The sequence below is a fragment of the Ostrinia nubilalis genome, chromosome 10, assembly GCF_963855985.1.
Source record: "Ostrinia nubilalis chromosome 10, ilOstNubi1.1, whole genome shotgun sequence".
NCBI lineage: Eukaryota > Metazoa > Arthropoda > Insecta > Lepidoptera > Crambidae > Ostrinia > Ostrinia nubilalis.
Genome location: NC_087097.1, coordinates 10714202 through 10728241, shown reverse-complemented (window position 1 = coordinate 10728241; position 14040 = coordinate 10714202). Strand labels below are relative to the sequence as shown.

At 34.9% G+C, this 14040-nt stretch overlaps 2 protein-coding genes across 5 annotated transcripts in view; one reads left to right on the top strand and one right to left on the bottom strand.

Moving 5' to 3' along the window:
* Positions 1 to 14040, bottom strand: part of LOC135075204 (serine/threonine-protein kinase unc-51) — a 45204-nt gene that overhangs the window by 24293 nt on the left and 6871 nt on the right. For 3 of the 4 annotated variants that reach the window (XM_063969568.1, XM_063969570.1, XM_063969571.1), the window contains exons 3-6: positions 3560 to 3776; positions 2832 to 2905; positions 2582 to 2742; positions 1577 to 1707 (exon numbers count right to left, since the gene is read on the bottom strand). In XM_063969568.1, coding sequence (XP_063825638.1) covers positions 1577 to 1707; positions 2582 to 2742; positions 2832 to 2905; positions 3560 to 3776 — 583 coding nt within the window. Of the gene's footprint in view, positions 1 to 1576; positions 1708 to 2581; positions 2743 to 2831; positions 2906 to 3559; positions 3777 to 4276; positions 4387 to 14040 lie in introns of those variants that run through there. The other variant, XM_063969572.1, reaches the window with a different exon arrangement.
* LOC135075206 (uncharacterized) lies at positions 4506 to 7586 on the top strand. Its single transcript, XM_063969574.1, has 4 exons — positions 4506 to 4638; positions 5080 to 5545; positions 5676 to 5813; positions 6245 to 7586. Exons 1-4 carry the CDS (start codon positions 4595 to 4597, stop codon positions 6935 to 6937), a joined length of 1341 nt encoding a protein of 446 aa, XP_063825644.1. The 5' UTR covers positions 4506 to 4594; the 3' UTR covers positions 6938 to 7586.

Genomic DNA, 14040 nt, shown 5'->3' with positions numbered 1-14040 from the left:
TTAGAAAGAATGTAGAAAACGTGTTTCCAATACAACGTTAATTAGTGGGGAATGGTAGCCAGTAATTTGACACTTGCACTAAGTATTACTTTTGACAATTTTCTATTATAAGCCATGTGTGACGGCTTCTACGGTTGCACCGGTTGGTACGATTCTGTTAATATCAAATTACTGATTGAAATAAGAAAAACATATGGAATTATTTTCACTCGTCACGCAGAACACATGAATACGATCGTGTTAACGAATAAAATAGAAGGCTTATTCAATTTTGGTCTTAAGAGGTAAAATTCTAACAATTATAGTAATTGCATTATTGAGACGGAAGTAGTTGGCAAGACCAAATTGAGAAAGCCTTTGAAACTTTATTTACCATATTCGAAGAAGAGAAAGTTACACAGATAATGCTAAATGATTCATGAATAAAGTATAGGATGCTAAAACACCAAGCGTCATATTTATTATACCGATAGCTGTAGTGCCGATTGTACTAGCCATTGGGATAAGAGCATATTTTGACGGGAGGGTGATCGCTCTATTTTAAATAAGTATGATAAAGCCATGCCGTGCAAGCCATACACGATAACTTGTGGGCTTCCGAATATAGGTCACCAACAGTTTAATGTTGAAACTGTTGGTAATATTGCCAGTATGTACATTGCAAACATAGCCTGAACCTGAACACACCCCATGCAAAAAATATTTGACGATTTAAAAATGCTCAATTGTATAAGTACCCTGACTCTGCCAGGACTCTTCTAGGAAATAATTAGTATCAGCGCGGCCTTCAAGATCACTCTCCATAATGTCGGGTAGATCCGACTCCAAACCTAAACAATATTTAAAAACTGTCACTTTTTGTTAAAGATATTATGTAAATGTTGAGTGGCAAATATTTATTATTCAAAATGTCTGTCAGTGTTATAAGTGACTTTCGTTTGAAAGGCCTGGTAGGTACTGCTAAGTAGGCGATAGGTGTAGTACTTGAACAGGTTTTATTAACGACTTTTCCTGCAGCTATGCCTAGAACAGAAATGTCTTGCGCAGGATGGGGAGTGCATAATTGACTTGGCAGATAGTAGGTAATACAAAGTTAGTTTAACTAGGTGTGTTCTCAGTTGGTGACATTTTCTTGACTCTTTGCAAACAATACCTGTAGTAGTTTTTTTATGTTCTTCAAATGTGTCGTGTTTTTTTGTGTTCTACAAAAACACAATTTTGCGTCAAAATAAAAGGGAAAACATGAGTTCACTAGTGTCAAATGACAGTAACTTAACGCAATAATACCTTGTTTCGAAACAGCATACAATGGAGTGTGCCTTTGTGTCACTAACTAATGATTCACTAGGTCGAATACGTATTTGTACAAGATTCAGTCACTGAATGGTGATGTTTTTCTACTATTTGTTTAAACCTACCTCTGTGATAATGAAATTGCGAATTACTTATTTGTACATAGTTATAAATAACCGGGACAGACGAAGCAAGAAAAATATTGATAAACAACGTTTTCGCGAATAATATTATTTATGTACTCAAGTGGTTAATAAGTTGATAATGGGATAGTGCGACTCACTTGAAGTGTAGCGCGGGCGCTGCAGGAACGGGTGGTTGAAGAAGGTCTCGAACGGCATGCGCTCGCGCGGGCTGCGCCGCAGCAGCCCGATCAGCAGGCTGCACAGCTCGGCGCTCGTGCCAGACGGCATCCTACAAGTACAACACATCACGCTATTGTCACACTTATGCTTTACAACTTACAGTCTATTTGGGTGCAATTTATAAACTTGCGATTGTCAAAGTTTTGGACAATTTATACAGAGTGACAAACAATGACAGAATATGCTGGTAGAAAATGTTTGGCTATAAGTATGCTTCTGATTTCAAAGGGTTTTAAAAAGGTATTAGGTATGTACTTTGGAACTTAGAAAGAAATATTTTTTTTTATCATTGTGAACAGTGAACATTCGCTTAATAAAATTAAAGGAACTGTAAACCCGAATAATTATAGTTTGAAAAAAGTGAATTGAAAAAGACTGAAGCAACAGTTCTAAAACATGAATAATGGCTTAAATAAACGGGATGTAGTATGAAATTCATCTTGAAATTGATTACTCATATACTAATTTTCCAAATAAAAACAATACACATCGTTTCATTCATAGATACATATTTCGATCATAAAACTTGGATCAGATTGATAAGATTTTATTTTGGTAATCATAATGTTTTTTAAATAAATACCCAGAATTACACGTAAGACAAGAAGATAAGAGTCAACTTGAACCTCCTTGAACATTTTTGATATTATTATGTTAATACAAGGATATGTCAACGACAATAAAATTATAATAAAATAAAGCAAAAGTAATGTTAAAACACTAAACAAAACATTTGTCGTAGCATTGTGCCCATAATTTATGCAATGACATTCAGGCAAAGTTACGAAATAGGTTTAGGTAGTATGTATTTAAAACACGGTTACCTATTTTGGTTTGAACAAACGTCAATAGTTCGATAAAGAGATATTTTATTATTACTACTTTAACTTACATTAAAGCAACAGTTACAGATATATACTTACTTGGGTTGAAGGTCTACGCTGTTTTCGTAGAACGCTTTTAGTTCGTGTGGTGTGGTAGCCTGAAACGGGGCCTTTCCCGTAAGACACTGATACACGATTGTGCCTAAGCTCCACAGGTCCGCCTTGGCGTCATACTTCAGCGACATTATTACTTCAGGAGCCTGCGTACGAAAACATTTATACAAATAAAAACATAGAACATTTTAATGTATTCTATTGAGGTGAAAAATAAATAATTCGAATAGATTACCATATACATCGGTGAGCCGCAGAGAGTAACCGCCATGTTCCCTTCTTCGAGGAACCTTGCAAACCCGAAGTCGGCTGCACGGAAAGAAACGCATGATAAATACATAAATTATGTAAATGTGGAGTAACACTGTGGGTATATTATTATGGATCCGCAGGCAAACATAACCCGTCATTTACTTTTATGCTTCCTCTGAAAAGTTACTTAATTTAATAATTACTGCATAAACTGCATTAATAAACCAAAAGGTTGATTACCATAATAGCACTATAATAATAATACAAGTACTCATTGCCACATTGGGACGTGTAAGTATATGCAGTTACATAAATGTAACTTATGAACAGTTATCAATGTATTCTAGTTGAATAATTTGTTTTGATAGTTGTTGATAAGCAATTTTGTCACATTTATATGAAATTATATAAACCAGTTTTAGAATTAGATAAATCGAGTTAAACATTAGCGTTAACGATGGAGACAGAACAACAATATGTCTACTAGACTGATGTTAATTTTAATTTATTTATAAACAATATTATTTGTCTACCTAACTGAAAGGGCCAAGTTAGTTTATTTTAATTCAGGTGCAGGTGAAAGAGAAAAGGCTATGTGGTGTCTTAAAAGCCAGTGCTCATCAGTGCTGAATTAGTGTAGTGAACATGATACTATTGAATACATAAGAACATTGAGATGAATACGTTTAACATGAACGAGTAGAGACTCACCAATTTTGAGTGTCATTTCGGCAGGATGAGGGGTGCGCGGCGGGGCCACATTGTGTGTGAGTAAGATGTTCTGTGGCTTGAGGTCGCGGTGCACGATCCCCTTAGCATGTATGGCGCGCATGGCCTCAGCCAGCTGTCGAAGGAAGAGCCTGATGGTCCCCTCGCTGAGCAGCCTGTTGGTCTGAAGGTAGTCAGCCAAGTCGCCGCCGTTGCAGTACTAAAACAATACAAAGGCTCTCTTGAATCCATTGCTTTCCACTAAATAAGATAGACCTGTTAAAATTGTTTTACAGAACATCTACGTAATCTATAAATATAAAGTGAACGAAGTTTTGTATCCGGATATATTTGTAGATAACATGACCGTGGAATCGCCTTCTTTACTGTTTTGTGGAAACAAACGTCAATAAATAAGACAAGATAAAAGACTGCGTGAACTAAATTTTGCTCAGATAATTCCGTGAAGCGTGTAGTGTTTATTCTGGTAGATGATGATTATCCTATACTACGTATACCTTAAATGTAGGAAAGTAACAATTTTTTAATAATAGCAACACGTTAGCATCGGAGGTATTCTCAAAGTCAAACGTTTGGCGTCGGCGGGGCGCGATTGGACGTAATGTGATTTACACAGGTTTTGTATACGCGATTTTCAGTACAGAATTAGTGTCTTGCGTAAACAAACACAATCGACAGCTGTGATCAGATAGAACTCACCAACATGCTTTTTCATTGTACTAGCATAATATTGTAGTGTAATAAATTGTGTGTATAAGTAGGTGCACATCCGTGTTTCACAAGGTGTTATTGAAAATCGAACGTCCTATATTTTCATTTATGCAGAGTTTGTTATCATCGGACTTGATTCGCGATAAGCTACGCCATGCCGCTAGTAATCTTATCAATGAGTGATAACAGTTATAAGTGTCAGTGAGTTATGTGCTCTTCGCATCGTTGGTACTTGTGCCACGACAGGTAACAGCTCCTGTGATCAGTTGGCACGTCTTACAATAGTGTTTGCTTTAGTGAGTGACCATGACTCCGAAACATCTATGCCTATTGTTACTGGCTCTTGTTGGGTAAGTATCAAATTTCCTCATTTAAATTATACACTATCATTCTATAACCTAAAAATGTAAGAAGAACGAGGATTCACGACTAGGATATTGATGCAAATAGTTATATTACTTTGTTATACAACAATAAATGACCCGACTGAAATACTGTGTATCTGTTGAAAAAAATCTTAAGTAAAAAAGCTTTATGGCATCTCTTGTAGACTAAATTAGACAATATGGTGTGCTTTAAATCACGTAACTGCTAAATTACTTACATACAATTTTAAATGATTTAATTTGAAATATCAAATTATACTTTGATTTTAAAGAAAATTCGGGTTACGCCCTTGTAGTTATCGCAATTTTTATCTTTTACCTATAACAAATTTTACGTCATTGTGCCAATGATAATGTACATATCGATATTGTCACGTGTTTTAAATGCATGAAAAACTTTTTCAGAGTTTGCTTTGTCACAGCTCAAAGTGAAGATGAGCTACAAATTCCGGTAGAAAATGACAACCAGTTCCCACCCGACAACCATTCTGACGTTATAGAAGGTAGCGGAGATGGGGTTATTGAAGAACCAGACCAGTCTGTCGGACAAACCACTGAAGCTGTCCCACCGCCCATAGAACACATTGAACCAAAAACATTCCTAGACGAATTAGGAGCTGCAGCACCATCCGAAGGAGAAGATCTTTGTCCGCAACCGTGCGTGTGTCACGTTGAGGGATCTTCCACAGATTTTATCGTCGATTGTTCTGGTTATGAACTAACCGAATTTCCGACCCCAATCAGCGAGAAAACTACCATACTCAATGTGCAAAAGAACAAATTAACAGAAATACCTAAGTCAATATCAACGTTGAAAAACTTAAAGGTTTTAAATGCTAACGACAATAGCATTATGAGTGTGGATTCAGGTGTAAGTTTACATTAACATTACAATAGTTATTTCCTGAAAGTACATCAAACAAATTCAACAATGCATATAAAAATATCGTTAACCTATCGAGACGTGACCCTAACTGCATTTTAAAATGTTTATTTTTCAGTCTGTCAGCGAGCTTCCGGCCTTAGTCACACTGAAACTAGGAAACAACAGACTGATTGACTACCCTAGTGACCTGAAGAACAGCTTTGGATTAATCAAACTGGAGGAACTTGATTTAGGAGGCAATGACATGAGAACGGTAATGGATCACAGCTCTTATTTTTCACTTTAATTCGGTAGTTGTCAGTCGCATAAATATTGGTTTATTTACTTATTATTTTCAAAAAATCTACAAAATCTCACTAAAACACATTGTTATACATTACATATAAATTGATATTGTGCTGTGTACTATCCTTATAAATAAATAAAAGGTGATTCACATAACCTTTGTTATGTTGCAAAAAAATTAAAATATATAAATGGTTTAGTTATATTTGTAAGCTTGATTATTAGAAATTATTATGACATGAAGAAATAGTGACTATTCTCGAGTAGGTTTAGGTTCACGCTTCTTATAACTAGAGCTTTATTTTTTTAACTAATAAATATATTGTTAAACATTGAAGTTTTTAAAATAAACAATGATGAAGAAACGTATTATTCAAAAAAAATTTTTTTTATTTTCAGCCATTAACATCGGACCAATTTTCTAAGTTTGAATCACTACGAAAACTAATACTACCAACATCTACTCCGGAGCTACCCCAAGATTTATGTGATGCATTACCGAAAACTTTGGAAACAGTATGTACTGGAACATGTGACACTGAGGTGTTTGAATGCCGCGACGAGGAAAACGATATGACGGATGATGAGCTGCCTGTACTGCCAGGTGCTTTATTGCTGCCTACTGAAAGCGAAGAAAATGCTGATCCAGTTGTAAACACTCCTGAAGTAAATACTGAAACAAATGATAACACTAACAGTAAAACAAATGTTTCCCCGGCAGACACCGAAGGTAAAACTGTTGCACCTGTAGAATTTTCTTTCCGATCTGCAATTAACAAACAACCTAGTGATGAGATAGCACCATTCAATTCTATTGTCGAGGCACCTAAAGATATTTCGAGCTCTAATGAAGAACCAGTAAAATATGGTGCTACAACCATAGCTACAAAGACTGGAGGCGTAGACAAAAGTATTATTGGTTTAGTGGTCGCTGGGATGGTGGTAATAGTGGCTGGAATAACAATTAAAAAGAATTGGAGCTCTATTAAAAAACGTTTTAGCTCTAACAACCCAACACCCAACGAACGCAATGGAATTAATGCAAATGGTACACCTGAAGAAGTACCCCTACAGGATAAATCACCTGTTTAAATAATCAAGGTATAATAAAGTTATTTATACAATATTAATGTGCCAATGACTCGATGAGGAGTAGTTTTGATCTGAGAGATATAGTTTTTTCCACAAAAGTATATTTTCTGAAGGATGTTCATGAATGTTAACAGCATATTACATAAACCTTGGGCACATAATTTTTTAAAGTTAAGTTATAACAAGAAGAAAATGTTTCGATAAAATAAATTAGACAATAGGCTAATGGAAGGTGTTTTACAAAAACATATATACTTTTTTTTTACTCTAGTTTTATAATTGTATTCTATAAAAATAAGTTTGTTATTTGGATTAAGAAAAAATATTTATTATGTTTGTTAGTGTGGAATATTTTGGTATTACAAGTAATACAAATACTTATTGTTAGTTATTGTTGTGATAATTATGTACGTAATACCTGAATCAGGCGAAAAAAGTTCGTAATAAATTTTTAATGTCTCGTTAATTAAAATTGAATAATAATCTAGTTAGTTACATAGTTGTACAATATTCAGATGTAGCCACAAATCAAATTAAAATGACTTGTTTTTAAATTTCTCTACTAGTGATTTTTATACAGAAACTTGTGTTATATAAATAGATGCATTGATTTGTTTATTGTTACTGTAATAAAGTAATATAATAGGTATCTTAATATTTTTATTTGTTCCATCTTTTTGTTAACATTTAAAGGAACTGTTGACAAGTGGAAACCTAAACGTTTTCCTAATTCATATGCAAAAGTTCAGCATTATTTTATAGTATTTAAGGCATTGCATAAAAAAAGTAAATTAATTTGGCGAATCGTCTAAAAATTACCAAATAATTTAAATGTGCCGTAGGCGTAATGCAACCAGATAATAAAATAGTTAAGTAGTAAAAAGTTTGCTGCGGTTAAATCAAAACAGTTGCTAGTATCTAATTCTAATTATTAATTAGTAACTTTGTAATCATAAATTGTGCAAGATCTGGTTCGAAAGTTGAACTATCCTAACGGACTAGCCATAAACAAAGTAGCGTTTTTTTACTTGTACACCTGAAGAAGTACTCCTGAAAACGCGTTCTGCTTTGGCCTTTGACATTTAAAGCATGCATGCACCAGCTAGCATAAACGCATTTTCGTCACAAAAAAGGTTAACAAAAAGTTAATAAGAAGGCGCAAGCGGATATTGTACGTAGATACGGTTGGGTGGGTACCTGACCTATGCCGCGCTATCCCGTTAGGTGACACACAGTGACTCTGTCTTACAGCGATGAATTGCTTCCATCCATGACTTGAATCTCTTTTATCTTCGTAAGTTTATTTTTTACGTACATGCATCTCGTTTTGCGGTCGTTGCTCTCACAGCAACTGCGTAGCATATACGTATATTTTACATACAAACAAATGACGCCTTAATATACTCCTACTATGTAGTGCTTATCCAGTACGTCGGTAAAGTACTACCTACACTGATACCAAATATAACTACATATATTTCACTTGTTCGCCTTTTGATCAACGACACGTGTGATATGAGATGACTCAAGTGCAGTGACCTGGTTTCATTTATAACTTTGCGATTGTTCTGGAGATTCATTGACCTTATTTCGCTTGAGCTTTCATCAATCGATTCACAAAACATCTGTGCCATACATAAATAAAAGAAAACGCTATTTAGCGTTTTCTTAGATATCCATTGCCAGCTTTACAAGGAGAGCGCTAATGAGATCTTTGTCACATGTGACCAGCTCTATATATCTCAATATTTCCGTGATAAAAGTTAATGTGTCAATACTGTATCCAAAGTACCCAGTTGCCTATCTTATTTACCTGTATGTATTATCTTCCTACGTAGGTCAAATTGTTTTGTAAAGCTTTATTAATCTAAGTTTGTAAAGCTATTGTTAGCAAATAACATAGGTATCTGGTATGTTAAAGGTATGACCAGTGGAAAACAAAATAAACGTATGTACCTACTTAGTTTCATTAGTCGCATAATAATGAGTTGCATGAAATGATTCGATATGATGATTCACAACAGAATATTGTTGTTGAAAAGGGTGACACTCAAGTAAATATGTACCTACACATTTGATAGATAGGTAAATTGTTACAATCTATTCAAACCAACTAGCATAAATACTGAAAAACGAGAGTAAAATCGAAATGCGTATCCATGGCAACATAATTTGAAAAGCATTAAGCGTGCGGATAGAAAGCTGTGGTTTCCGCCACCACTTTCCAGCTCCGGGGCGCGGGCGCAGCGCGACTCTAGCCCGGGAGAAACCAGTCTGCCTGACGCAATCACGCACGCCGATTAGTCTATCTGGCGACGCTCGTGTCATCTTCACACACTTTCTTGAAACGTATCTCGATTTATTTCACGACTCTATTATCATAGCAATAATTGTGAATTTGCGATGTATTGTCTGTAATACACATGGAGATTTGAGGTCTTTAATGAATGCCATGAAATAAATGCATCGACTGTACTGTGTTACCGTTATGGAACTGACTCGGTCTGACGACTGCCGTTACCCATTAATGGTATTAGTACGCAGGCATACTTTCTTACATAAAAAGTGCAGGCATCAGAAGATTAGAAACCGTTGTTTGCACGATATGTATGTAAATTTCCACTGCATTGTTATTAAAATATTCCGGCTACATTATAGCGTTTAGTTCATATGTCTATAATGAATATGCGCTTTATGATTCTCATAAATGTTGTTGCTACGTTCAAAACTAGTGTTTTTAAATTAAATCGGTTCATTAAAAACGTATTAAGTAAGACTGATAGAACTGTATCAAGCGATATTAAACAGCAGCAGAATCCATCATTTAATTGTTTTTAATACAGGTACTTTTATTGAAATCCCTGAAACATCATAATATCCGCTTATTTATTAAAATGGGAAATTCATTGACTAATCCAGTTACGCATTTAACAGGAAGCCATGTTAACTAAACTAACTATAGTCTGTATAAACGTAGAATCGTCCATCCACGTGCGAGAGAGCCGCGTAGGGCCCCGAGAGCGCTCCACGCAGATCACTAATGCGCCCACGAGGTCACCAGCTGACTCTATCTGCTCGTGTCCCACCCAACTACTATACTATAGCATAATTTACCGACTAGGTAGGTACACTGATATCTCTAAAATATTACATCATCCAATTAAATGCACGCTGCAATTCTTTTTAGATATGTGTGGGTGCTGTGCTTAGGTTATAATTTACATATTTATCTGCCCCTAAATAAATGTAAACTTTACAGTAACGCATGCGATAATTCTGATGTTAATTGAATTACTATTCATAATGCAAATAATACATTTTAAAATAGAACTGTGTCCAATACATGGGCAAGTTCTGCAATGCAGCGCACTGTTTAGACAATGCACTCACTCAAATAAGCTCATGTCAATCCAATTTATACATGATACCCTGAATGATAGGGGTCGTTGTAGTCGATCCGCGTTTTTAATCTGTTTAGCATAATTATAGAGTTTTTTTAATAAAGTCTTTTTTTTATAAGAAAAGAATAAAAGGCATTGTTTTTTAATTTTAGATTAACTGTTATGAGTAGTAGGTATTAAATGACTAACAAGGTATCATAGATCAGAATCAAGTTTTCATTAATTATAAATTATTTTACTAATTTTATTGAACTAATTAGGTAAGTTATGCATTTTCTTAAATGAAAACGTCGATAACAATTAAATCATTTATTTGAAAATTAATGTACCTAATGACTTCGTAGCCGTCGTGTTCATGTAATAAATACAATAGATTTAGGAGTTGGCTTTTGAACAAATTACTACGACAAAATATCTGAATTTCTCAATTGTTTTACCCAATGCTGTGCAGTGTGCACTTGCGCAGGCACAGTGCGCATTCACAACACGCCGCGCGCCTCGCGTTGAGCGTGAGCCAAAACATACACACACGCGCGTGCTCTTATCTTGCATAATCGTACACTTTGATAGTGATAGTTTACACTGTCTACATCCATCCATATAATAATATAAATAGTCACACATAAGATAACTCAAAACACTTTCCGCCTCCGTGGTCATAGATAATAAATAAAAACTTTGCGATAAAGTTGTTAGAATTAGAGTTGGAGGTCTTATACGAAGATGAAAAAAAATGTATTAACTATTACGATAGGTTCAAGTTTCGTTAGGACATTGTAGACTAAAATTAATCAATAGATAAGATCAATAGAAGAACACTGTAAGCCTAAATATCGGATTGACGTCCGATAGAGTCAATGCAAATGCAATATAGTAATTGCAATGAGAAGCTCTGTCTGAAGCTTCAAGTTCATACATTAAACTAGGCTTGTTGGCATAAGCATGTTATTGTGATAATAAAAGGTAGCTTTAAATTATAATTTTGTTGTTTGTCTTATTGATAAATATTGTTTGTTTGGTCTCGAAATAAGTGACGTCGAATGATACGTAATATGCGTCATCATAATATAGTTTTCATAACAAAAAATATTTGTTTAAGCCTTTTTGGAGTTTGCATGTTTCTCTACATTGTGTTTATTTACTTCCTATTTTACTGTTCCGGGTGGTTTAAAAGGTAGACATGTCTCTACACTGATATTGGGGTCATGTTTAAAATACATAATTCCGCTGCTTTTATAAGGTAAACAGTAAAAATTCGTATGATAATTTGAATAAATTCTAATGTTTAACTCCGTAACAACCGTCGCCCAAAGAGTTTTTAGTAGCGAACATTAAATGGTATGCTGTCTATGTACTCGTAGCTAAAGCAGCTGCTATAGCCGTATTAGCGACGCAATTGCGAACTCTTCCGTGTTTGATTTTTTACCGCTGTGAGATAATTTATGATTTCATTCGCATCATGGAAATGAAACACGACGTTGTTCAGTCATTCTACCTTATGCTTATATTATGTTTTTTAAATAGTCAGTACATTCATTATTACGTCTTAGTATGTAAATAGCAAAATAAATTTCAAAGAGAGCTGACGTGAGAAAGACATGTTTTAAATACAACTTTATATTAATAACTCGCATAATTGGTGAAGTCATGGTCGAATCGACAGCAGTCATGGCGACTAGCCACGCTTAATTAAGTAGGTAGGTAGGTACTGACTGACTCGGCCGAAAGAAAAACGTGCCAATGAACTCGCCTTGGCTTTGTACACAGAGCGAGGCACTCTACTGGTCTTGTTCCAAACCAGATAATAATATGCTCTATCATCCTAAGGTTTTTGCATGTAAATAAAAGACTTTTCTCAAAATCACAAAATAATGAAAATATTGTGTATGGTAATGAAATAATTTGAAATTCAAACAATTTAAATACTTATTACCTTGGAATAATAAAGAAGAAGACAAAACAATATCAGGAGTTTGCTGTAAAGTTACATAGTTAAAACAAAAATAATAATAATAAAAAGTTAACAACAGGCACACACTTCAGCAAACAGAGGGAATATGAGATGTTAATATCAAGCTTTTTTTATTTATCATGACGATGCCTGATAAAATAGTGTTTTGAAGTCGTTTACTACTACTTTCTAGATACTGTACATCTTCCACTTATCTCGTTGGGATTCATGTCAGATAGACTGAATAATAACAAAGATGATCTAATATAGGCTAAGGCGGATCCGCGTCTGCTTCACTTCGAATTCTAATTAACGTCTGGTGTTCAGGGTCAGCGCAATCAAAGCATGAAACCTATTAGGCGACCCTAATGATAAGTAGAAAATAATTAATTAATAATTCTGAACTATCTCAGCAGTAAAAGAAAGAATTCTTTAATAAAAAAACTATAAATAAAAAAAGGTATTTATACTACGTTTCTCTCTTATTCTTGAATTATCAGAAAGACAGTGACGTCTCCGTGAAAATTTATTTTAATTGTTAGAAATAAAAATAAAAGTAAATATGTACATACATACACATAATTCCATCAACTAAATCTCTACAGGTAGGTTTTATTTAGTAGAGCACTTAACTCTGATTCACTGTAGGCAGGCATGTAATTATTTTGTGCAATTAAATAGGTATATCCTTGCTGCTCATAGATAATTTGATTGCCGGTAGGTCTATTTTCAAATTTTGCGGTCCTTGTATGTAGTAGCAAATACAGCAGCATTCTATGTTTTTATTTGAGCATTATGTAGCGTTTGTGTAGTAAAGACAAAACAACGAAGACCAAAAATAAACTATGCAAAGTCTTACCTGTTCGAGGAATGTACTATTTATCTATTTTTTAACTTAACAAAATCTGTTTTTGTTTACAGGCCTTCGACAGCTCAAATAAATACCCGATTGATAAAAACATATTTTGTTTGTTCATTCCACTTTCTTTTACGTAGTTCATGAACATTATAATTATTGCGCATTTATGTTATCTAGGTTCTAGACTTTTCATAACAGAAGAGGTGACTATAGAAGCTGTTTGGTTGACACGAGGCAGATATACGTCGTGGGCTACGACTGCGTCATGTCGGCGGTCGCGCACGCAACACGTGTGAGAATACATAATACAGACATAGAGGCGCGCGACCAAAGCTTCGAATAGAACAATTACATATGGGTTAGATAAGTACATAAGTACACATGTTCTGAACAGAATGCAACAATCAAAATAGATTTTAAAAATAAAAATGACATCTATAGGTATTAATTCAGTCAGTTCATTGATATAATTATTAAGTAGGTGCATTCATAATCAAATGTTTGATATACTGTTGAGGATAATAATTATAGCAATAAAATATCTGATAATATAGAGGTTAGTAGGCCAGCCTAGCCGTGAGTTGGACCGACCCCAGAACAGAAGTCAACGTTACGATGACCAGAGAAGCTCAGCGCGAGATAAGAGTCCTTACATTCGTACATTGTCTGTTCTTTATCAGACTAATCTTTTTATTGAGGTCCCCTTGACCTATTACGGCATTTAGCTGCGCAATAAGCATCGTAGCTGTTGCCGCGAATTTTATTTGGATCGTTAGTGGTACGCTGGCGGTGACAACGACCGTCGCGGGCGGCTGGCCGGCGTTCACGCAGCAGCAGCGTGCTTGAAGGTTTGTGGGCAAGTTTATCTATAGCCACGTGACCTTGCCACAAA

Coding starts and splice junctions, on each gene's coding strand:
- LOC135075206 (XM_063969574.1), top strand. CDS start 4,595: ATGACTCCGAAACATCTATGCCTATTGTTACTGGCTCTTGTTGG. Junction 4,639..5,079: donor TTGTTACTGGCTCTTGTTGG/GTAAGTATCAAA, acceptor AAACTTTTTCAG/AGTTTGCTTTGTCACAGCTC. Junction 5,546..5,675: donor TTATGAGTGTGGATTCAGGT/GTAAGTTTACAT, acceptor TTTATTTTTCAG/TCTGTCAGCGAGCTTCCGGC.